The sequence below is a fragment of the Protopterus annectens genome, chromosome 17.part0, assembly GCF_019279795.1.
Source record: "Protopterus annectens isolate FY-2018-M chromosome 17.part0, PAN1.0, whole genome shotgun sequence".
Classification (NCBI taxonomy): domain Eukaryota; kingdom Metazoa; phylum Chordata; order Ceratodontiformes; family Protopteridae; genus Protopterus; species Protopterus annectens.
Genome location: NC_056751.1, coordinates 155,391,108 through 155,414,459, shown reverse-complemented (window position 1 = coordinate 155,414,459; position 23,352 = coordinate 155,391,108). Strand labels below are relative to the sequence as shown.

Sequence of the window (23,352 nt, the reverse complement as noted above, 5' to 3'; positions counted from 1 at the left end):
CTTCTAAATATTTTGGCTCAAGATTTAACTATCCAGAAATGTCGTCGGTTAGCAATCCGACTACCAGAATACCTAAAAAATGCAAAGAAAAAGACAAGGACAGACCGTCGAGGTCCAAAATTGACGACGACGCTTCTCCTAAGCCGTTCGCTGGTACTCAGTGAGGTGCTTTCACAGCCCATACCTGCTGCTTCTGGTTCGCAGGCCTCTACTGAGACCCATTCGGAGTCCGGTATGCCGCAAGATGCTTCAATTATGGAACCCGCGGATGTCTCTATCTTAGATGGGTCCGGAGCCGCTGTGCAGGCACCGGCCTCTGAAGGTGTTTTCAGGCCTACAGATTTGTATATTAGATCGATACCATCTTCAAAACTAAGGCCAAAATCTAAATCTATGTCTAAAAAAACGACGCCTGGGCCACATGTGCAGGCCCCTATGCCTAAAAAGCAAATGGTCAAAATGGCTGAAGATTTAATTACTCTGATCAGGGGTAGCCAACCCCCCTCCTTCTAAGAGGCCTAGGCAAGACATTGATTATGAATCTTCTGAACAGGATTCTATTTCTTCTGACTCTTCTAATGAACAGGATTTGTCTATTCCTACTTATGAGGACTCTGATGCAGAGGATTCCATTCCTTCTGCCTCTCCCCCTGAGGATTTTTCTTTTGGGGAAACTTTACATGCATTAAGGGAACATTTCCACTGAGAAAGTCAGGATTTCTCTGAATCTGAAAAGAGACTTGGGGATTTTCTTCTACTTCTTCAGCATAGGCCTTTTCCTATCCCTCCTGTCCTAGACATTGTTGATGATGTTTTTTCAGAATCTAGTATGACTCCTGAGTCTCTGCCTCTGGCTCCTTGTAAGCCAGACAGATACTACAGAGTTCCTGATTTCCATAAATTCCTTTTCAAAAACCCTGTTGCTGATCCTGAAACCATTTCTCAGGGACCCAAGGGCATTAAGGCCTCTTCTGCCAAAAATCCTACTCCTTCTGATAGAGATTCCAGGGTGCTGGGTAGATGGGGTAAGAAGGTTTACACTTCTGCAATCTTGGCAATCAGGGCTTTAAACTGTCAATTTCATATGCTTAAATATCAACAGCATATCATAGGATTACTTAAACAGAAAATTATGTTAATCTCTGACTGTGTGGAAAATAAAGAATTGCAGGATTTGTTGTATTCAGCTGAACAAGTTGGAAAACATACTTTGCAATGTGGTTTTGAGTCCTTGGAGGCCTCTTGCAGGGCTGCTGTAACTGGATCTGTGCTAAGAAGGCATGCTTGGCTCAAAGAGGAAACTTTGCCTGACCATGTTAAAGCAAAATTGTTGGATGCTCCTTTACAACAGGACCGTCTCTTTGGTAATAAGGCTGAAGAAGTGTTAAAAAAGATGGAAGATGAAGCTAAATCTATGCAAACTGGGAAAGATTTCTTACAAGTGCAACCTTCAAGATTTAGTAGGCACTGGCCTACTAAGAACTGGTCCTTTCCAGTCCCCTTGAGAGCCGCTCCAGTCAAATCAAGACATTCCAAAGGCTCCAGGTTTCAGTCACAAGGAACTTTTAGAACAAAGCAGTGGGGTGCCTCCACCTCCAAATCTGGAAGCAACAAGGAACCTCCCTATGGTAAACAGTCTCAATGACTTCCCTGTACCATCACCAAGCACTTACCTCTTAGCCGCCCCTTTGGGGGGAAAACTAGCACTTCATGCACGAAACTGGCAACTTATTACCTAGGACAAATGGGTTTTAAATATAGTATCCCAGGGATACAGATTTCACTTCCACACGTTGCCAATCCCAAACAGATGGCCAGATCTGCCTCCAAATCAGTGGGCAGAGGCCCAGAAACAAGTTCTGTCCCTCATGAACATGGGGGCTATTCAGCCAGTACCAGAAGAGGAAAAGGGGCAAGGTTTCTATTCCAGACTTTTCCTGGTACCCAGAAAAGACAAATCATGGTGTCCAATTCTGGACTTATCCACTCTAAACACATTTCTGGACATACCAAAATTCAAGATGCTGACTCTTCAACAGTTACTACCTATGCTAGGCAAAGATGCCTAGTTGGTAACTCTAGACTTAAAAGAGGCTTACCTGCATATCCCAGTCAGGGAATCTTGCAGAAGATACCTCAGCTTCAAAGCAGGCTACTTGCATTACCAGTTCTCTGCACTGCCCTTTGGCTTATCTACTGCGCCCAGGGTCTTCACAAAGTGCCTGGCACCAGTAATTGCATTTTGCAAGCAAAGAAATATTCAAATATATCCATACCTGGACGATTGTCTAATTCAGGCAGAAAACAAGGACATTCTTCTAAAGCAGCTGGTGTTTGTAAAAAGGGTTCTAACTTGTCTAGGGTACACCATAAATGAAAAGAAATCACAACTGGTACCCTCTCAAATAATTACATTCCTGGGTGCAAGCTTGAATGCAACTGCCCAGATGGCTTACCTTACGCCAGAAAAGCAAATTCAATTGATGACTTACTTCAAACAGGTGGCCACAAAAACCCTGCTATCTGCAAGGCAAATTCTGCAGGCCTTGGGGTACATGGCCTCCTGCATTCTTCTAATTCCATATGCAAGACTGCATATGAGGAAACTTCAGTGGTACTTAAAAAGTTTATGGAGTCAACGTGGTCACAGCCTGGAAACAATGATTCCTATTATACCTTGCCTGCAACTAGAGTTCCTGCGGTGGGCAGAGTCCTGCCACCAAAACAAGGGACTGACATTCACTCCACCCCCTGCCGCCCAACCCCTAACAACAGACGCATCAGACTATTCTTGGGAGGCTCATCTGGCAGGGAAGTGCATTCAGGGCAAATGGAGCCCCAATCAAATGCACCTACATATCAGTCAGAAAGAGATGCTAGCTGTACAGAATGCTCTGACGGCCTTCAAGGACTACCTTCATACAGGACAACTACTGATAAAGACAGACAACACCACAGTTATTTGGTACATAAACAAGTAGGGGGGGGCTACACATTCCTACCCCCTTTGCAGACTAGCCATGGCGTTGTGGAACACGGCCTTGACCTATCAAATACAACTACAAGCTCAATTCCTGCCAGGAAAGCTAAATACTCTGGCAGACGAACTAAGCAGAAATCTTATGGACCCACAAGAATGGAAACTGGAACCACAGGTTTTCAACATGTTGACATGCAGATGGAGGAACCCAGGCATAGATCTTTTTGCCAAACCCCAGAACTATCATTTGGATACAAAAAAGCTTGGAAAGTGGATGCTCTATCATTCAGCTGGAAAACCCTATTAGTCTATGCTTTTCCCCCTCTGCCTCTGCTCTCCAAAGTTTTACTAAAAGTCAAATAGGACAAACCAAATACGATTCTGATTGCTCCAGACTGGCATCGCCAACACTGGTACCCACTCCTGCGCAATGTGTCACACCTTCCTCCATGGCACCTGCCTCAGACACCTTACCTACTGTCTCAGCAGAACTAACAAATTCTGCACACTCAACTCCAAACTTTAATCTTGCAGCGTGGCTAATCAACTAATTTCACCCTTGGCATCACTCAGTAAACCAGTGATGGATGTCATTTTGGAGGCTAGAAGACCTAGTACTAGAAAATCTTATGCTGACAAATGGAAAAGATTCTGTGCCTGGAACCAATTACAAGGAATAAGCACAGCAATGCCCAATATTCCTCAGATTCTGCAATACCTAACTGAGATGCTTCACAAGGGCCTATCCTTTTCTTCCATAAAAATCCATGCCTCTGCCATTTCAGCTCATTACAACACAGAACCTTCCTTCTTCTCTCATCCTCTGCTAAAGCAGTATCTCATAGGGGCCAAAAATTTAAGACCTCCCAGGAGAGCACCAACTCCTGCATGGGACCTCAATTTTGTTTTGGAAAAACTCACTCTGCCTCCTTTTGAGCCAGCTGCTACTGCAGACCTAAAATTTCTCTCCTGGAAAACAGCCTTCCTTTTAGCAGTCACTTCAGCTAGAAGGATTTCAGAATTACAGGCTCTTATGGCCTTTCATTATTTTTCATCCAGACAGGGTGGCTCTCAGGACCAGTCCATCTTTCATGCCCAAGGTGGTATCCAGTGTGGCTCCTAATCAGGCCATTCATCTGCCAACTTTCTTCCCCAATCCGCAGAACAAGGATGAGCGGATTCTGCATTCATTGGATGTACACAGACAACTTAGATTCTACTTAAACAGGATGAAATCTCTAAGAAAATCTGAACAACTATTGGTGGCATTTTCTGCAGGGGCAGAGGGAAAAGTAATTTCAAAGCAGACTATTTCCAAGTGGATAAGCCATTGTATTTGTTTCTGCTGTGTGCACCATGGTAAACCTATCCCCAAGGGGATCAGGTCTCATTCCACCAGGGCTGCATCTACATCTGCAGCCTTTCTCAGAGGGGTTCCTACCAGAGGCATTCTAGAAGCTGCTACCTGGAGCTCAGTTCATACGTTCACCAAACATTACCATTTACCTCTCTTCTCTAAATCCAGGGCTGGCTTTGCCACTGATGTACTGCAGGGCCTTATAGCTACTCTTAATGCTATATAAATCTATACTCCCAACCATAGCTTTGGGATTCTACCCAAATGTAATGACTTCAACAGTGGAAACGCGAAGAACATAGTACAGTTGTGTACACTTACCATAAATGTAGATGTTAGTGCATTCACTGTTGCAGTCCTGGTTACCCACCCTTCAGCCCCCTGGTTTTTTCTCTTACTATACTTCTCCTTTCTTTTACTGTGCTTAAAAGCCTTTTTGGGTATATTTGCTTATGTTTGGAGGTATATTTTTTGTGTTTTACATTATTTACTTTTATATATTATATATTATATATATATATATATATATATATATATATATATATATATATATATATACTTTGCTACCCATTTGGAGGGCACCTGACATCTGGGGCAAGAAAAACTGATGTAATGGCGTCGGCTGCATGTTTTATACCCCTGACGACCCAACGTCATGGAAGAAGGGACAGCAACCGATGCAGGACCCAAGACTTTGTTAATCAGACCGACTGAGGGCAACCTGCCAGCAGATTACCCAAATGTAATGACTGCAACAGTGAATACACTCGAACATCTACATTTATGGTAAGTGTACACAACTGTACTTTCTCGCTGCTTTGTTGGATTCCTTTTCTAATGCTTCTAAGGCTCCTGACTCTCAGCCCCCTGCCCCCATGAAACCTGATAGGTTTTATATGGTGCCTGAGGACTACACATTTCTTTACAAGTGCTCTTCTGCTGACCCCTTGGTGGTGTCTGTGGCTTCTGACAAGCCATCTCAGTTGCCAGCTTCTCCTAAGTTACTGCCTTCTGATAAAGATAGTAGAACCATGGAAAGGTTTGGAAAAAGGTTTAAACCTCTGCTATTTTAGTTTTTAGGGCTGTCAGTTTTCAGACCCATATGTCCAAGTGCATGTTGGCTATTCTTTCCTAGGCCTGTCAGGTAATTTCTGATTTTCCTGACTCTGAAGGGAAGACTTCTTTCTTGTTAGGGACTTCCTCCCTGGTGGCTCATCATTCCATCAAGTGTAGTTATGGTGCAGCAGATGCTTCCTCTAGGGCTACTGCTTTTGTGTCTTTGATATGAGATATTCTTGGCTTCAGCTTCATCCTTTGCTTGATGATATTAAGGCTAGGTTGGTGCGTGCTCCTCTGGATAATAAACACTTGTTCGACGAAGCTGCTGCTTCTTTAAGTCTCTTCAAGGTAAGGCCAAGGCTTTACAGGAACTTAAGCATGTTCCTGTACCCAAGTTTCAGAGAAATTACCCCAATGAGCCAGCCTTTTTTCGTAGGCAATCTCGTTCTCCCCCCAGGGCAAGAAAGGTGGGAAGCAAGCTCCTCCTGCTAAAGCTACCAGACTTCTGTGCCCCAGAAGTTTCCTTTTCCTGATAAGCCAGGTGCTATCTGACTATCCTGACTACAAAGCCACATTTCTGTTTCACTTTGCCTTTCTCTGTCTCTCCCTGTTTGGTTAAAGATTACTCAGGTCTCTTGGGTTCTGTCCATTGTCTGCCAAGGATATTTCATGGACTGGAAATCTCTTCCCCCTTTTATGGGAATTCCTCAGCCCCCTCAGGAACAGCTGTCTTTCTTTCCAGGGGTGCTTCAGGATCTCTTGACTCAGGGTGCTTTTCAAGAAGTTCCAGTTTCCCAAAGGGGAGGGGGTTTGATGAAGGAGAAGAGTGCCTCAGATCACCACCAGATGATATCTCCTTTGGAGATGTATTGGAGATCCTCAGACAGAAGGGTGGTTGGTCTTCTGAAAATCCTTCCCCAGAGGGATTGGTATTTTTGGAAGCTTTTGGTTCTGGCCCATCTACATCTTGGGTCCCCCCTGGTGGATGAACTCATTGATTTTATATTCCCGCCAGACACGGAAGGAACTGGATACTGTCAAACCTATTCCAAAAAGACATTAAAAATTCTTAGCTCCTCTGAAGGATAGACCCACTGGAGCAAAGGAGTCCCAGTAGACACTGTGGTGGGAGTCCCAATAGACACTGTGGTGGTGTTGATAGCCACTAAAAAGAGCTAGCTGAACAGAACTCTTCTGTCCACTCGCCAAACAGAGAGTCTAGAGCACTTGACCGATTTGGAAAGTGAGTATTTCCCTTGGAGACCTTCACCTTAAAGTCTCTTAATTACTTGGCATATTTCACAAGACCACAGAGAGATTTGACGAAGGAGATATCAAATTCTTTGAGTCCATGTCTGGAGAGGATTTCAAGAGAACATCCTCTGATCTGGCCACTTATGTTGTCAATTTCTAATCCATGAGGTTGATCTTTCACACAGATGAAGGCACCTCATGGGCTGCCAGTTCAGACGTTGCCATAAGGAGACATGCCTGGTTTAGTCTATGTGACTTTGTGGGGCTTTTTAAAATGTCATTCATCAGCACGCCTTTGATGGCACATCCTTATTTGGTCCATCATTTACCCACAGAAAACAAGAAAGAAAGACTCTCAGACCTGGGAATCAGGTTTTCTACCCCTCAATAAACCTTTTCTAGGAATCAAAGAGATAGTAAGAAAATGTGGTTCCACAAATCTCGGGGACCTTTCCAAGATTCGCACAGGGACAACTCCTCCAGAGGTAGTGGAGGCAGTTCCAGTGGTAGACGTCATCCTGGAGGCAGAGGAGGCCCACAAAAATCAGAGTTACCATGATTCCTTTCTGGCAGACCCTTCCAGCACTCCTGAAGTGCTACCCAACTGTCCAACTCTGGAGGCTGTTGGGAGACAATTGTCCTTGCACCCAGTTGCCTGGACAAATATAACAAAAGATTCATGGGTGCTAAGAATAATATCCAGAGGATATTCCATTCCATTTTACCAACTTCCTATTTACAAAAGAAAGAAGCTTCCTGATATTCCACCCAGTTAGAGGAAAGCAGCAGTGCAAGACATTCAAAAGCTGCTAGACATGAGTCATCCAAGATGTTCTGCTCGGCCAAATAGGATTTGGAACTTACTAGAGTTTCTTTTTAGCACTTAAAAAGACAGGGTACCTCAGACCAATTCTGCACATGAGCATCTTAAATCAGTATGTAAGAAAGTCAAAGTTCCGAATGGTCATTGTTAAGTCCATTCTGCAATTTCTTCGCAAAGATGATTGGATGTACTGCATAGATCTTCTGGATGCGTACTGCAGGCAAGCAGTCCAGAAGCCATTTGCGCTTTTGGCTGGGAGCCAGTCATTACTAATTCAGAACCCTGCCCTTTGGACTCACCACTGCCCCAAGGGGCAGAGTGGTGGCTGCTCACCTGAGAATCAAAGATTCTGAGCGTTTCCATATCTAGACAGCTGGCTCTTCACCGCCCTCCTCCATGCTTCTCCTACAATAGTCCAGGAACTATTTGCTTCAGATTTGCCAGTCATTGGGGATAACAATAAGTTATGCCAAGTCTAACTTATCAGTTCAGAGCTTGGAGTTAATTGGTTCACATTGAACACAACAATGCAAATTGCATCATTGCCAGCTCAGCGCATAACCACGCTCAGATCTCCAGTTCACCACATTCTTTCCCACCCATCTCCTCCAGCCAGATTCGTTCTTCAAGCACTGGGATCTATGGCAGCAGCCGTAGTATTACTTCCCTTAGCACGGTACTGTATGCACGTTCTTCAATGGACTCTAGCTGTTCAGTGGTCTATTCTTCAACAACCCCTATCTTTTCCAGTCAAACTTTTCAAATCCCACATCCACTGTTGGATCCAGATAGTCAATATTTATCTAGGCTGACCCTTTGTTTTACCGCTCACAGTGGCGACAGAGACTATGAACACCTCTCATCAGTGGGGCATTTCTTGGGAAGGATGGTCCAAGGTATGTGGTTTCCCCAAGAGACCAATTTGCATATCAATGTTCTGGAGATGAGAGCAGTCCTATTAGCATTGCAGGCATGTCAAGATGGTCTTCCTCTAGGGACTATTGCAATTCAAAAACAAAAAAGCATCACTGTTCCGAAAACCAACCAACCAGTACTAAAACCAGAACAGATCGAAGAAGGCACAAATCCTTAACAGCACACTATGCTTTAATGAACGACGACTCTTCAGTCCATCAAAAGGTAAAATACATAAAGCGACTCTTCAGTCCACCAGTAAAACACATCACATTAACGCAATTCAACACACACTGCGTTTTCGTTTCGAAGAACTTCATCAGATGGAGACAAATGCATACCTTCCTGGTCTGAGTGACTCCACAAGTCAGTTTGTAGGCTGTAGACTATTGCAATTCAGACTGACATGTTTGTTGTCTGGTACGTCAACAAACAAGGGGGGAGCCCCATATTACCCCCTGCAGAGAAGCCATGAGAATGTGGCAGTGGGTGATCTCCTCATAACACTTTATAGTTCAGTGCACATACCGGGGAAAATCAACATGTTAGAGGACAAATTAAGGAGGTCCATTTAGATGCCACTGGAGTGGTATCTCAGTCTGTGGCGGAAGAGATTTTTCATCTTTGCTACTCCCCACAACAGCAAATGCAGCAGGTATTTTTTCCTGATCCCCACTCAGGGGGGAGCTGCAGAGAGATGCTCTGTTCCACATTTGGTCATCCGGTCTCCTTTACTCTTAACCTCCCACTTCCCTTGAGTCCCAAATTTCTACAGAAACCAACCTGGTTGAAGAACTCAGTCATTCTCCTTGCCCCCTTGTTAGCCTCATCAGATTTTGTTTCCCCTTTGGCCTCATCTAGTTCATTCTTCTTGGACCCTGGATCCAATTCTACACTTTCTGTCTCACCCAACAGACATGATTCACCTGGACATTTTGAGCCTAAAGTTGACTACAGGATATCTCCAATTCCATTGATAGCTAGACAGCCTAGGCTGTTCTCCCCAGTCTGTCACATTCTTTTGTCCTCCCACAAAGCTTCCACTAGGAGGAGTTGCAAAAATAAATAGAAAAGGTTTGTTTTTGGGCACAGCAGAAAAACATTGATCTCTTTTCAGCACAAGTACCCACAGTTCTTGAATTTTGGGTTACTGTTTTTAATGAAGGGGGTAGTTCCTCAATGGTTAAAGTACAATTAGCTGCTGCTTCTAATTTTCACGTTGGAGTTGGCACTCCTATCTTAGCTTCACCATGACTCAGTAAAAAGGTTCCTTTTGTAAATACCTTACAAAAACCTCCATTTAAAGATCCTGCTTCACTGTGGGATTTGAATTTAGAGTTACAAGCCCTGACTCAATCACCATTTGAACTGGCTTCAAGATGTGAATTATTTTTTTAATTTAGAAAACTATATTTTTGGTAGCCATAACATCAGGAAGGAGAGTTTCAGAACTTCATGCCTTATCTTCTAAACCTCCTTGTTTAATTTTTTCATAAAAATAGCGTTTCCTTACAAACCAGTCCATTTTTTTTTCTTAAGGTGGTGCCAGGATCCAACATTAATCAATCGATCAACCTTCCAGTCTTCTTCCCAAATTTCTTAAACAAAGGGGAATACATTTTACATTTGTTGGATGTTCATAGACAATTACATTTCTATCCGCATAGAACTGAAAAATTCAAAATGTCAGATCAATTATTCGTCTCCTTTTCAGAATCAAGACTGGGAAAGCCAGTTACCAAAATAACTTTAGCTAAATGGCTAATTGATTACATTTCCCTTGTCAAAAACATTGAGGGCTCATTCAACTAGATCCCTGGCAACCTTTTCAGTGTTTCTCTGCAGATCTTCCATGGAAAACTTTTGTGCTGCAGCTACTTAGGTTAATCCTAATACTTATATTACTCATTACAAAGTTGATCTCGTCTCTAGGGGAAGAGCAGCCTTAATCTCCACAGTACTCAGGAATATCTTTTCTTAAAGTCCACCCAGGATTCAGGTAGCTGGGGACTGTCTCTCTCATGCTGAGGAATGAATGAAAATTGACAGTATCAGATAATGAAGTTATGTACTCATCGTAACGTTCCATCTGTGTTGTCCATTTTCATTCTTCCTCCAACCCCCTACCTTTTGCTTATGACTTCTGAAAGAATGAGAAGATACTGTGGGAACCAAAATTCCTATTTTTGAACCCCAGACAGTGGTTTCTCATATGACTGTTATTTAACAATAAAGGGCAGCAATCAAGATCTGACGTATGGAGGGAGACTAGAGCATTATGGGTAAGAGAGGGGCTCGAGAGTTTGCAGTATTCACAAGTTGTAAAAAGTGACTGAGTTGGATCTGAGGATTGGATACAAATCTACATATTGTGGAAGAATCAAAATGGACAACACAGATGGACTGTTATGGTGAGTACATAATTTCTTTTTCAGTTAGAGGTACTGGTGCTGAAGGAGCCACAAGGGGGGAGGATGGTAGTGAGTGCCCATGTATGCCCTCCCATCCTGGGGGAGTGAAACAACTTAAGCTCGCTGCAGGAATGGAGAGATGGCAGCTTGACTGAGTCATTTTTGCAATTTGTTACTTTCTTACCTTTCGCTTGGATGTTTGAGATATTTGCAGGCACCTTAATGTTTATGAGCATTTGACTGGGTTTTTAGCCTGTGTTTCTAAAGTACAGACAAACAATCCACTTTTACTGTAGTGATGAGGTCACAGAAAGTGCGAAACATGGCATGTCTGTAAGTAGTGGGGTTTGGCTTTATTGGCTTGAATGTACCCATAAAGACTTAAAGGTAAAAAGTCACAAGCATTCAAGAAGCCATATAGCTGAAACACTGGTATGTCCGTAGGGGGTCATTTGCATATATTCCATGACCCTCCACTACAGGAGGTTTAAGGTATTACACACTGAAGACTCTTGCCTGGGTCTTTTTTGCAGTTTTTACTGAATGGTTTGTCTGTGTATCCTTTTAACTCTGTGCTTGGGCATAGGTGGTGATTCATAATCTGTTAACCGAACCATGCATCATAACCTTATTGTACTGAAATTTATAAGGAAAAGATCTGTTGACCAGTCTGAGAAAATTTAGTGCCTCTAACATGGTAATACTGACCAACATTTATTTTTCTAAGAACAAAATATATCCCTAAACATATTTGGTTTGGTTTTGTTTTGCATCAGTTTTTCTTGATGTGGCTGATCCTTTTCCTTTATAATTGCTTGCTTTTAATGTTTGAACTTCAATTGCACATAGTTCACAACATCTAGAATGTTTTCATTATCTTCATATGCTAAACCAAGATTGAAATGATGTGGTTTTGCTGATTTTTTTAACCACTGCTAGATGAGTGTATAATGACTCCTGTTTCCTTCACAGACTGAAGATACACAGCAGCAAATCATTAGGGAGACGTTTCACTTAGTATCAAAGAGAGATGAAAATGTCTGTAATTTCTTGGAAGGAGGAATGTAAGTACTGCTGCAAGTGTCTTCTGTTACAGATGTGTTTATAAATGCATTGCCACTCTAATAGCATTATTACAGATTAGTTTACTCATTCTGTATAGAGTAAGATGAGCCATAAGGATCAATATCAGTGTTGTTATTTTTTTTAATTTAATAGTCTTTTCCCCTGTACCTACTTGATGTCCATTTATTCTCCACTGGTGGAAAATCCCTATAGCAAGTACCATTTGAGGAGGGTAGGAACCAACGCATACAAATATTGAGTTTGCTTATGAGGACCTTTTATTATAGAAAACTACAAAAAGGTCTTCACAGTGAAGCCACCAATATAATTTGAAAACAGACAAAACTGGAGTCAGGAGTGCGCACAAAAAAGCAGTTATTTAAATAAACCAAATTCCCACAGTTAGTTTTAAATGAGTCTTTCTGGCTGTTCTGATTCCAGTTATGGTTTGTATAAGGCATTTATTCGATTGAATGGACTAACCTCTTTTTTGTTGGTGACTTGATTGTAAGCGTCACCACAAGTATCACTTGTGTACTTTTGAATGTGCTTGAGTGATCACACCCACATCCTCCCTAGACTAGTTTCCCTCATCTTGACACAGTTCTGTTCTCCAGGAGAGGTTTTGTAAGCAATGCTGCTAGGTCACTAGAACTATCACCCCTCTCACACCTCCAGGATGTGTTAGTCCATCCTCCCTCCTAATCTGCTAGACAAAGTCTGATTGTGTGGGCTGTACTCTGGGATTTATTCTTGTATGCCACCAACACGTGCTGTTTTGAGATGATAATTTCAAGTTATTTATTACCTGCTAGTGTACTTTTTTGGAATGCTTAACTTTGAGTGTCATTACATTCATGCATGGTTAACCTTCAGTTTTAATTTCAGTTTCATTGGGTTTATTCGGGTTAACGTTTGGCCTACCACATACTGCTAATTCAAACTCCTTATGTTCAGTAAAAAATGCTGCATGCTATTCGGCTTCTAGCATTGTTTTTGTCATACTGCAATCAAATTTTGTTACCTTATCAGTGAACTGAAGTCATAAAAAGTTGCAGTGGTAGGATGTTCTATTTCTGGATTTTAACTGTGTAGTTTTAACTCTGCAGACCCAGAAACATTGGTAGAATTAGTACAGGCTATGTACATGGACCCAGTGACTCAAGTACGAGCAGTGTTTGGCCTCACTGAGGGGTTCCCAGTGGGAGTGGGTGTACACCAGGGTTCAGCTCTGAGCCCACTGCTGTTCGTACTGGTAATGGACTACATCAGCAAACAGGTTGGAGGGGTCAGAGCAACAAAGCTGCTGTATGCAGACGATGTGGCAGTACAGGCAGACTCTGATCTAGAACTTCAGCAAAGGATAGGAGAATGGAATGCAAATCTGAAGGCACATGGGATGAAACTAAGCACAGATAAGACAGTGGTAATGGCAGCAGATTGGGGAAATCAGAAGAAGCTGAGAATAGAGATAGATGGGAAGATAGTGAAACAGGTAAACAGCTTCAAGTATCTGGGAGGGGTGGTTGAGGAGAAGGGTAGTCTGAATGAAGAGGTCAAAGCTAGAATCAGAGGGGCTGCAGCCAACTGGCATAGAGTATCAGGTGTAGTATATGACAGAAGAATGCCAAAAAAGCTGAAAAGTAAGGTGTACAAGACAGTGGTGCGACCAGTACTACTGTATGGTACAGAAACCTGGGCAGTAAAGGCAAAACAGTTGAAGAAGCTAGAGGTGATGGAAATGAAGTGCCTGAGAAAGGTGGTAGGATGCACACTGCTGGACAGGCGAAGAAATGAGGACATAAGAGCAGAAGCCAAAGTAGCTCCAATTGCAGAAAAGATCAAAGAAAACAGATTACAATGGTATGGGCACATGTGTAGAAAAGCAGAAGACAATCTGGTGAGGGAGATTTGGGACAGACAGGAAGAAGGTAAGAGGAAGCGAGGGCATCCAGCAAAGAGGTGGATGGATTGTGTGAAAGAAGATCTGCGACAGTCAGGCATGAGTGTTGAAGAAGGTAGGAGAGTGGCACTGAATCGAGAGAGTTGGCGACAGTTAATACGATACCCCGACCCCATGTAAATGGGAAAAAGGGGATGATGATGATGATTTTAACCCTGCAGATATATGTGACGCATTTTGTTTTTATACTTGGTGATTTTCTAGCTTTTAGTTAACTTACAGCATGTGGCCTAGAAGCTGCCAGACAGTGGCACTGAACATTGGAGAACTTCTTTTTCACTCCAGTTTTGATGAGAAAAACACTTTTTAAAATGTAGTTTTTTTCATATGCTGATGTCACTGAGTGGCACCAGTATGGTAGAAACATGCATTGTACCCATAGACTTTAATGGACACAACACATTACCCCAAGGGGAATGTCACAGTAGGAAATATTACATTTACCTGGGGGTGGTTTAATATGTTTGCAAAACTTTTTTATTAAAAAAATGCCCCAAATAAATGGGAAAAAATGCATCTTGGCACTTGACTCATCAAGTGCCACGATGCATTTACTGCCATTGGAAAATATTGTCACTTCTTAAAGTTATTTTTTTAGTTAGCTTTGTAATTTTTTTAACAATATAATCATATCTTATCACAGCAAGTCATGAAATGCATAATATGACGTTTCCTGTATCAAACAGGAAAGATTATTTACATTTTAATTGAAAGGAAATACCACATCAAGACAAAAGTGAAATTGTTTGAACTGTTTCATATTTCATATTGGTGGATTTTAACATTTCAAATTTTCTTAATAATTGTATATTCTTTTTGGAAATCTATTTGTTCTGCTAAGTGATGACAGTTTAAACCTACCATTAATCACATTACTTACTCCCTCCAAAACAGGTAGCATAACAAGAAATTAACATCACGTGTCACTGCAACCTGTATTTGTAGACTGCTTTTCTGTTAATTCTATTTGGACATCAGAGAGTTGGTGCCCTTTAACCCCCTTCCCCTTTTATAACTAGTCAGCAAGTGTTAAAAGGCATAAGCCTCCTTTAAATACACGATTAACTAAGAAAGCATTTTACTGTCGTGACTGATTGCATTGTGCATCTTGACTCACAAGCTGTTCAGTCTAAAAGTCACACAGTTGGTACGACTATGCTGTTTTCAAAACAGCTTATGTATGTATGTTATGTATGTGTATGTCTTCAAGTCTTTTGGGTTTCTAATACCATGATGGGGATGGACCCCATTCCTAACTCAAAGTACCATTAAAGTTCATGAAATTAGTATTGTTTTAATCTTTGATGTCAGTCAAAAGTGCTGGTTGCAGCACCCGCAATGTGCCCAGTAATGACTCCTCCTGCAATTCATATGGGGTTACATGGATTGGTAACATTGCTAAATACAATTGTAGATTCTTTTTTTATAAGACCCATTGCTCCTACTAGTATTTGAACTGTATGGGTATCTTTCTTCCACATTGCTCTCGTTTCTGCCTGCAGATCCTGATATTTTATGACTTTGTGTCTCTGTAAGCAAGACACTGTAATTACTGGGTGTAGCAATTTCAATGATCAATGCTACTTTTGTCTTCTTTTCTTGGACCACTATATCTGGTTTTCTAGCATGTATCTATTGAACTGTTGGTAATGGGTGATATAAACTTCATAATTTTCCATGATGCTTTGTGCCTCATGTTTGCAGTGTTTTTCAGCCACTTCAGTACCATAATGTTTGCATAATCCCCAGTGCAACAGTCTTGCCACATTATTATGCCTTTCAATATACAGTCCTTCTGCCATTAGTATGTCATAACCAGCAACAAGGTGTGCTACTGTTTCCAATTTGGTTTTACAAAACCTACATTTGTCTGTTTCTCTCACATGTTCAGTGGACTTTGTAAACCAGCGTGTATATAGCCCACTATCTTGGGTTGCCAATATTAACCTTTCATCTCTTAGTTTAAATTTGCCTGTCCTTAACCATTCCTGCGTTTGTTTCCGATCAACATGAGGTTCTTCCAGAAGTTTTCTATACTCGCAACTATATTTATGCTTTTCCCACATTTCTTGCCTTCTCATCTGGTCCTTCACCTTATATTCTTTCTTTTGTTTTTTGGCACATTCAGTTACTGCCTTATTTTTATCTACTTCTGGTTTGATTTCCATTCCTGCTTGACGCTGATATGCTTCTGCTAAATTAAGCAGAGAAGTCATCTTAGATATATTCTTCTTATGTTTCAAAACTTTCACTACATTTGGGTCTTGTGAGGTCAGCAGATGTGTGTGAAGTCCCACAATTGCAGATCTATACATGTAATCAGTTTCAAGGAGGCCCATCCCTCCTTTGGAATAGAAAATATATAATCTTGGTAAACACTGATTTTTATAAATCATATGGTGAGCATGAAGCATCCTTCTTGTTTTCCTGTTGAATCTATCCAACACATTTTGGGGCCAGTCAGTCTCTCCAACTGTAAGTTAGGACAGGAAGAACAAATTGGTTTATATTGGATTTTGTTCCTATATGTCAATGCTGTTTTCAGAATTAATTTAAGTCTTCTAAAGTATTCCTTACTAAGTTTTATTCGCATTTTTTCATGTTTTACTGTTGATCCTTCATCAATTCCCAAATATTTATACACTCCCTCTTGCTCAAGTTCTTTTATATTGCATTCTTGTCCCAAACTGATGTTTTCCTGGTGCTGCAGTTTTCCTGCTTTAAAGGTTGCTTTTGCACACTTATCAAGGCCAAATGACATTCTTATACCATCTGAAAAAGTTTTGACAACCTGCAGCTGTACTTTCAGTTCCTCATCTGATGAACTATACAGTTTTAAATCATCAGCAAAGAGAAGATGAGAAGTCTTTACAATTTGTTTTAGGAGCCAAATTGAAGCCATGGCCTAAGCTGTTAAATAAACAGCTTAATGGAATAATGGCAAGGTAGAATAGCAATGGTGACAGAGAATCACCCTGGAATATTCCCCTTCGAATTTTTATCCCTGGGATAATAATCTGTCCTTTATCATGGCTTAATTACAAAGTGGTCTGCCACTGTTTCATGGTCACTGTAATGTAGTTGATCAGTGTAGGTTTTGTCTTGTACATTTTTAAGCACTCTTTTATCCATTATTGTGGGATACTATCAAATGCTTTTTTTATAATCAATCCACACCATACTTAAATTCTTCCCCTTTTTAACAGTTCTCTAGTATGACTTTATTTAACAAAAAATTATCCTTTGTTCCACATGGCTTTCTTTTATTGCCCTTTTGTTCTGCTGCCACAATTAAGTTATCTTCTAAATAACTATATACTTTGTCAGCATTTTCTGTGTATAGTTTATACGTCGTCAGAAGGCAAGTTATTGGTCTATAATGTTTAGGGTAGCTTGCAGGTTCACTCTTAAGTAAGAGCATTATTTTGCCTGTTAGCCAGGTTGGTGTCTGTTTGGGATGCACATATAAATAGTTCTTACTCATGGCTAAATCTTCGTGCAAAGATGTTAATACTTTTAGGTACTGGATCTGGGCATGGGGTTTTCCAGTTAGAGGCTTTTCTTAACTTTGTTTCAATCTCTCTGGCTGTTGCTTCATCCCATTTCATATCCTGCGCAATTAAACTTCTTCTTCTTTCTTTTACTTCTTCTATCCATTTAGCATTTTTGTTATGTTCCACAGGATCTTCATAGATACTTCTCCAAAATGTATCTGTTTCCTCTTTTTTGGTGATCTTTCTTTTCCTTTTGCCTTGTTTCCCAAATCTCTATAAAACTTTTGGGTCATCAATAAATTGCTTCTTTTGTAGTTTTCCTTTATATTTATCTGTGTATCTTCTAAGTTTTTCTGCCTGTACTGGAATTTTTAGTTTATTTGTGATAGTGCATGATAGATCCTGGTCTGTTCTAATACTGCACATTGCTTTTATCACGTCTATCTTTTTTAGTAGTATGTTTGTTGATTTATTCCCTCTTCTATAGTCTTCTAACAGTGATACTTCTTGTCTTAATTGCTTTATAGTTTTTTCTATTCGATACTTACATGATGGCATTCGATTTCTACCCTTCCTTTCTCTCACTACCCTCTGTTCTTGTGGTAGAACTTTATCAGTTATTAATTTAGCTGTACAGTAATATATCCTCTTTACTTCTGTTATATTGCATTGGTCTCTATGGGCAGTCCTGATTACTGTATTCATTTAGGACTTCTGACTTTTTGGGTTTTATTGACCTCCTGCAGTCTATTTCTCTCATTGATCTTAATATATCTACCCATGTCTATTAAATCAAACAAATCTTCTTTTAGCTAATTTGCTTCCAAACCGAGGGCACTTCCCTTATTTTCCATTTCTTGCGGCCATTCTGTAGAAAGCTCTGTAGCATCTTCCTGTGGCACCTTCTCTAAAATTTCATCCTGTGCCATCTGTTGCTCTGTCATGTGGGAACTCACTGGCATATCACTCCTCAACATCAACTGTATCAGAGCTTCCACAATTTCCTGTTCCTTTCCTTGCTGTCTAGCTTCAAGTGAACGTTTGTACTAGTTTCCTGTGGACGGCACCAAATTATCTTGATATGACACCTGACCAATAGCTTCCTCTTCCACTAGTTTGCCCTTAATTTGGGTATCCATTGCTATAGTCTGTTGTGGTGCTTTCTGCATTTGATTTTCTACACTGAATCCTTCACTTTCCAGGTACTCTATAACCACAGTTTCTGTTTCTTTAACTTCAAGCATAATGGTTAAGGTATTTACCTTACAGACACAAGGTACAGGGTTTGATTTTCACTTTGAAAGGAAAATTGGCTAGGCTTAAAAAATGGCCTGCAAGGGCAGGTAGCCTAGTATTTAGTTGTGAACTAATCTCCTTTTCTACTTTTCCTCTTTGTCTTATTTTTTGTATATATTTCTTTTTTTTATACTTTTCAAATATCTGTAGGTTTTGTTGTTTATATGTTTGCACCTTTTCAGATGCTTCTTTTTCCAAACATCTCAAAGTTTCTTGATCTATGAGATAGTTAAGCATAATTGGCCGATATTATTGATGGATGAAAAAATTAGAAATGTGGATGATGTTACTCCCTCATTTGCCTTTAAGAGTGGACTATCCTTGAAATGTAGATTTTGTTACAATAGGAAGAAGAAAGCACCTGTGTTATCAGATAGATTAGGGATTTATCCCTGTCACTCCTGCAAAGCATGTGCTTATATTTCAGAGAAGAACTTTTTTGCACACCCGACAACAGGTGTTGGGTATGATATTAATGTTTATGTAGATTGCACAAATAATAACTTGGTCTACATAGCTACGTGTACAAAATGTCCTTGTTTTTATGTTGTCATGACTAGTCGTAGACTTAGATAGGGTACTTGAACACTTGGGAGATATAAGGAGAGATATAACCACCAATGCTCTAAACAAACATGTTAAGCAGCTTAAAGGACACACTTTTGAGTTCATGGGGTCTCATTTACCTAGTGAAAATATTAGAGGGGGTTGCATGAATGATGAGATTGAGAATGAGGAGTTAAAATGTATTGTAACAGTACAAGCTGATAAAGATTTTTCCTCATTCATTGTAGGCTGTGTATGGGACAGTGCAGCTTGTGTGGGACTGTATTCATTCAAAACCCTCCTGAAGTATTCCTTCAATATACTTTTGATGTCCTGTGGACTGATGAGCAGATTGCTTCTGGCATCCATTATGAATGGTTTCTTTGAACATGTTCTTTGTCTTTCTGTCATTGCCTTCCAATCTGATACAGTTTCTTTGTGCCATGAGTTGAGACTCTTCACAGAAATTGGTAGAGTTTTCCCATCGCCCCCAACTTTAGCATTGTGATTATTCTCTTAGTAACCAATATTCCTTCTTACCCTGGTCTGTTGGCATTTGCTCTTTCTTTCTTTCAGTACCATCCTGGACTTCTGCATACCACCACCAGCTTTCCTTACGTACCTTATTTCCATATGTAGCCTGACTGCATATTTGTTCTGTAGTTTTCACATATTCTGTCTTGAGACATTGTCATTTTTCTTTTGTCCACCTATTTCTTTTGTCCAATTATTTCCTCTTCTTTCAGAGGTGCTAGGCATGAGAGTATTTCCTCAAATTCTTGTGCTTTGCTCCTGTCAACTTGCAGGTCTTCAGTGTAGTGTGTTTTTTTTTTACCTCTGCTTTCAGCTGATTGTAGCCACCAGTGGTTTATAGTTAGAGCCACCCATTTCACTGTGGATGAGTTTGCCATCTCAGATTTTACCACAATGCTCTTTGCTGACCAGGAAGAAGTCTACCAGAATTGCATGCTGGCCAGTCTTGTATGTGATCTTGTCACTGTTTCTCGTAGTGAAGCATGAGTTAGCCACCATTGAGCTGTGTGCCAGACAGAAGTCTTGAATGCTTTTTTTTTTCTCCTTCTTTATTCCTGTTGCTGTACCCATATGGAGCAGGGGAGTCCTGATATCCTGTCCTCTCTGTCCTGATATGAGCCTTCAGGTCCCCCATTATCGACATCAACTCATTTTGTCCTGCTTTATGTAGGAGAGCTTACAATTGCAGGCTGAATGGCAGGTCTGCTTAAACCTCCCCTCCTGATAAGAACAACCTGTAATCTGTACTGTTGCCCATGACTCTCTATTTTTGGGTTAAATCTGTTGGGAGGCTGTTTTAAAATCAGTACCTTGAGGCAGAATCAGCATGATTTTGGGAGGTGAGTGGAGACCCAAGCAGAGACAGGGAGAAAATATAAACTCCACATAGTCCATATTGGAAGTCCAGATTGAACATTGGACCTTGAGTCTGTGAGGCAAAGACCTTAACCATTATGATTCTGCAATTTCTTTTCATTCAGTCAGATGGTAAGTGGAAATAGTTGGAATGATCACAGAAAGTTGTGCGAGACTCCAACCTTCTTTTGTGCTGCATTGGAGTTTGGATTACATTTACAAAGCTTATGTGTCCATGTGTCTGTTTTCGTGTGTGTTGAGTGGTTGGAATTCTTGATGGTGTTCACCAAATATGCACATGGTTTCATGTTTTCCAGTGTTGGATTTTGTAGTTCAGGAAATAACTGCTGGGTTTAGATGCTTTTTCTGTTGAGCATTACATTTAGGTGACAGAAGTTGAAGAAGTTAAATATTTTCTGGATGTGTAATTTCTGTAAATACTTCCACTTTCGTGGACCTTACAGTCATGGATGTATATGAAAAAGGAATGGAGTTAAGATAGTATGTATTGGAGACATAAACTGGCCTTTCTTGGTTTTGTTTATTTTTGTCTGTTGGGTAGTTTTATTAGGCTTCAAGTGGGGACTCTATAACATTGCACTCCTTCGTATGGTAAAACAACAGTAGAGCAACAGATGATGTTCACTAGAAATAAATCCTGGAACTGCAGTTACTGCATTGCTGGCAAACAGGGCCCTAAAGTAACAGTGCAGATAACTTCCAGAACAACTGTCAAAAGCTATCTGTTTAAAAATCACGGATCCACTCCTTACATAACATTTTCTGCTTTCCCTGAGTGTACTGCTTGCTCTTGAGTACAGACAACATTGCACATGTGCTGTGCACACTGAAAACTGTACCACCTACAGGTGGCAAGCAAAAATATGTTGAGAAACAAAACGTCTACAATGAACTTCGTTATAAAGGGATGCAAGTAAAATTTGTTGTGAACTCTGTTGTATAACAGCAATAACACATGTCCCATTGGTGAGTTTAAATTAGTCTGGTGGCAGAAGGTTGATATGAGTTGCTGACAGGCTTTGTTCTGTAGTCTTGTCTGTTGAATCTTTTCACTTCCAGTTGAAAGTAACATATCTCTGAGAAACCACTTAAACAGAAGTGAGCCATTTGTGTCAGATGGTCTTTTCAATTTAACAGTTGAATAAAATGAGAAGTATGTTGGTGGTGTAAATATTGGCTCTGGGTGATGTATTCACATTGACTAATGTTGATGTGACACCCTGACCTCATGTCAAAATGTAACATGGGGTAGATGACGAAGACAACCTTCTGGTGGTGTTTAGCCACTTGGGCTTTATCTTCATTAGGGGATGGTACCACTTGTGCTTAAGTTTAGATGTTTCCATGTGCCATTATGGTAACTAGTACAGTGTTATCACAGCTGTAGTGGATTTTTGTTAAATCAGAAAAAGGGTGAAATGTGGTCCAAGGACAAGGCCGCTGGAAATGTATGAAATCATGGACTGTACCCTCTGTTCCTAGCTCAGCTGTATTTTAAAAAAAGTGAAAGTGAGCGACCCCAGAAACCTTACTTTAGGGTGTGTGATGGTGAGGTTGTGTGTGTCTGTGTGTATGCATGAGTGCGAATATGTGTGTGTGAGTGCGTATCTGTCAAATCAGTAAGTTCACTGAATGACAGTCGACATGAAAATTTTGTATGCAGATGCTTTTAAAGCAGGGCAAATGTTTTACGAATATAGTGGCTAATTATTGAACAGTTATATTGGGAAACTTGTTTTGAGTTAATCTCGTTTAATAAAGTGAGCCTAATGTTTGGTGCGATATCTGATTGCCTATCATCTGAACAAGTGTTATTCCAGTGCCTATCATCTGAACAAGTGTTATTCCAGTGCCTGTCATCTGAACAAGTGTTATTCCAGTGCTGTTTTAGTACCTCTTTAAATCACCCGTGACAGTTACTGTCAAATGTTTCATTTTCAGATTTAGAATCTTCATTTATTTAAGTATTTTGTATCACTTTAACGTATATTAGAGTAGCATTTTTTTTTTGCATTTGCTCATAAGATCACAAGAAAGGTCTGGATTAACATTACTTGTATATGGTATGATTATTTCAAGAAGGTTATTGCTCAACCATGGTGTTTGTGTTCACTACCTGGCCACATACACATTACCACATATTGATGACACACAGCATGCAGTAGGAGCTGTCCATTACATTTTTATGATATTGTAGTTTTGGAGGGCTAACTGTATATTGTGACCTAGGACCTTTAAGTATTTCCTGTTCAGTGGACACCCCAGAAGTAACAACCTGAAAACTGTATATAGAAAATGAAGTCACATGATAAACAAATGCAATTAGAGTTTGCTGAGTGTGTGTGTGTGTGTGTGTGTGTGTGTGTGTGTGTGTGTGTGTGTGTGTGTGTGTGTGTGTGTGTGTGTGTGTGTATGTGTATAATTTGGATGCACAGTCATATTCGAAATAACTGATGCTGATTTGTATAATTTACTGCCTACCTATTAAAATTACCTTGTGGACAGTTCTACTTTATGACAGACATGACAAGTCAGAAACTAGGTTCTGAAACTGATAGAAAATGAATGCCTATGGAAGGCAGCATATAATGCGGTGCAAGCATATAGTCAAGTTAGGGCAGTAACTAAAAGTGAAATTGAAAGGTCGTAAGATGCATATTAAAACTCTCAACATGGAATATTTACTAGGTGCGTAGTATAATGTATTGATCTAATTCTAGTGTGTACCACCTATTTAAGATTGTTTATTAGAGCACTTTGAAAAGTATGTATAGTTGGT

General features: G+C 40.4%; 1 protein-coding gene across 2 annotated transcripts in view; it reads left to right on the top strand.

Moving 5' to 3' along the window:
• The window catches only part of AP3S1 (adaptor related protein complex 3 subunit sigma 1), a 1,319,573-nt gene that overhangs the window by 376,733 nt on the left and 919,488 nt on the right, over positions 1 to 23,352 (top strand). For both annotated transcript variants that reach the window (XM_044059065.1, XM_044059066.1), the window contains exon 2: positions 11,772 to 11,863. In XM_044059065.1, coding sequence (XP_043915000.1) covers positions 11,772 to 11,863 — 92 coding nt within the window. The remainder of the gene's footprint in view (positions 1 to 11,771; positions 11,864 to 23,352) is intronic.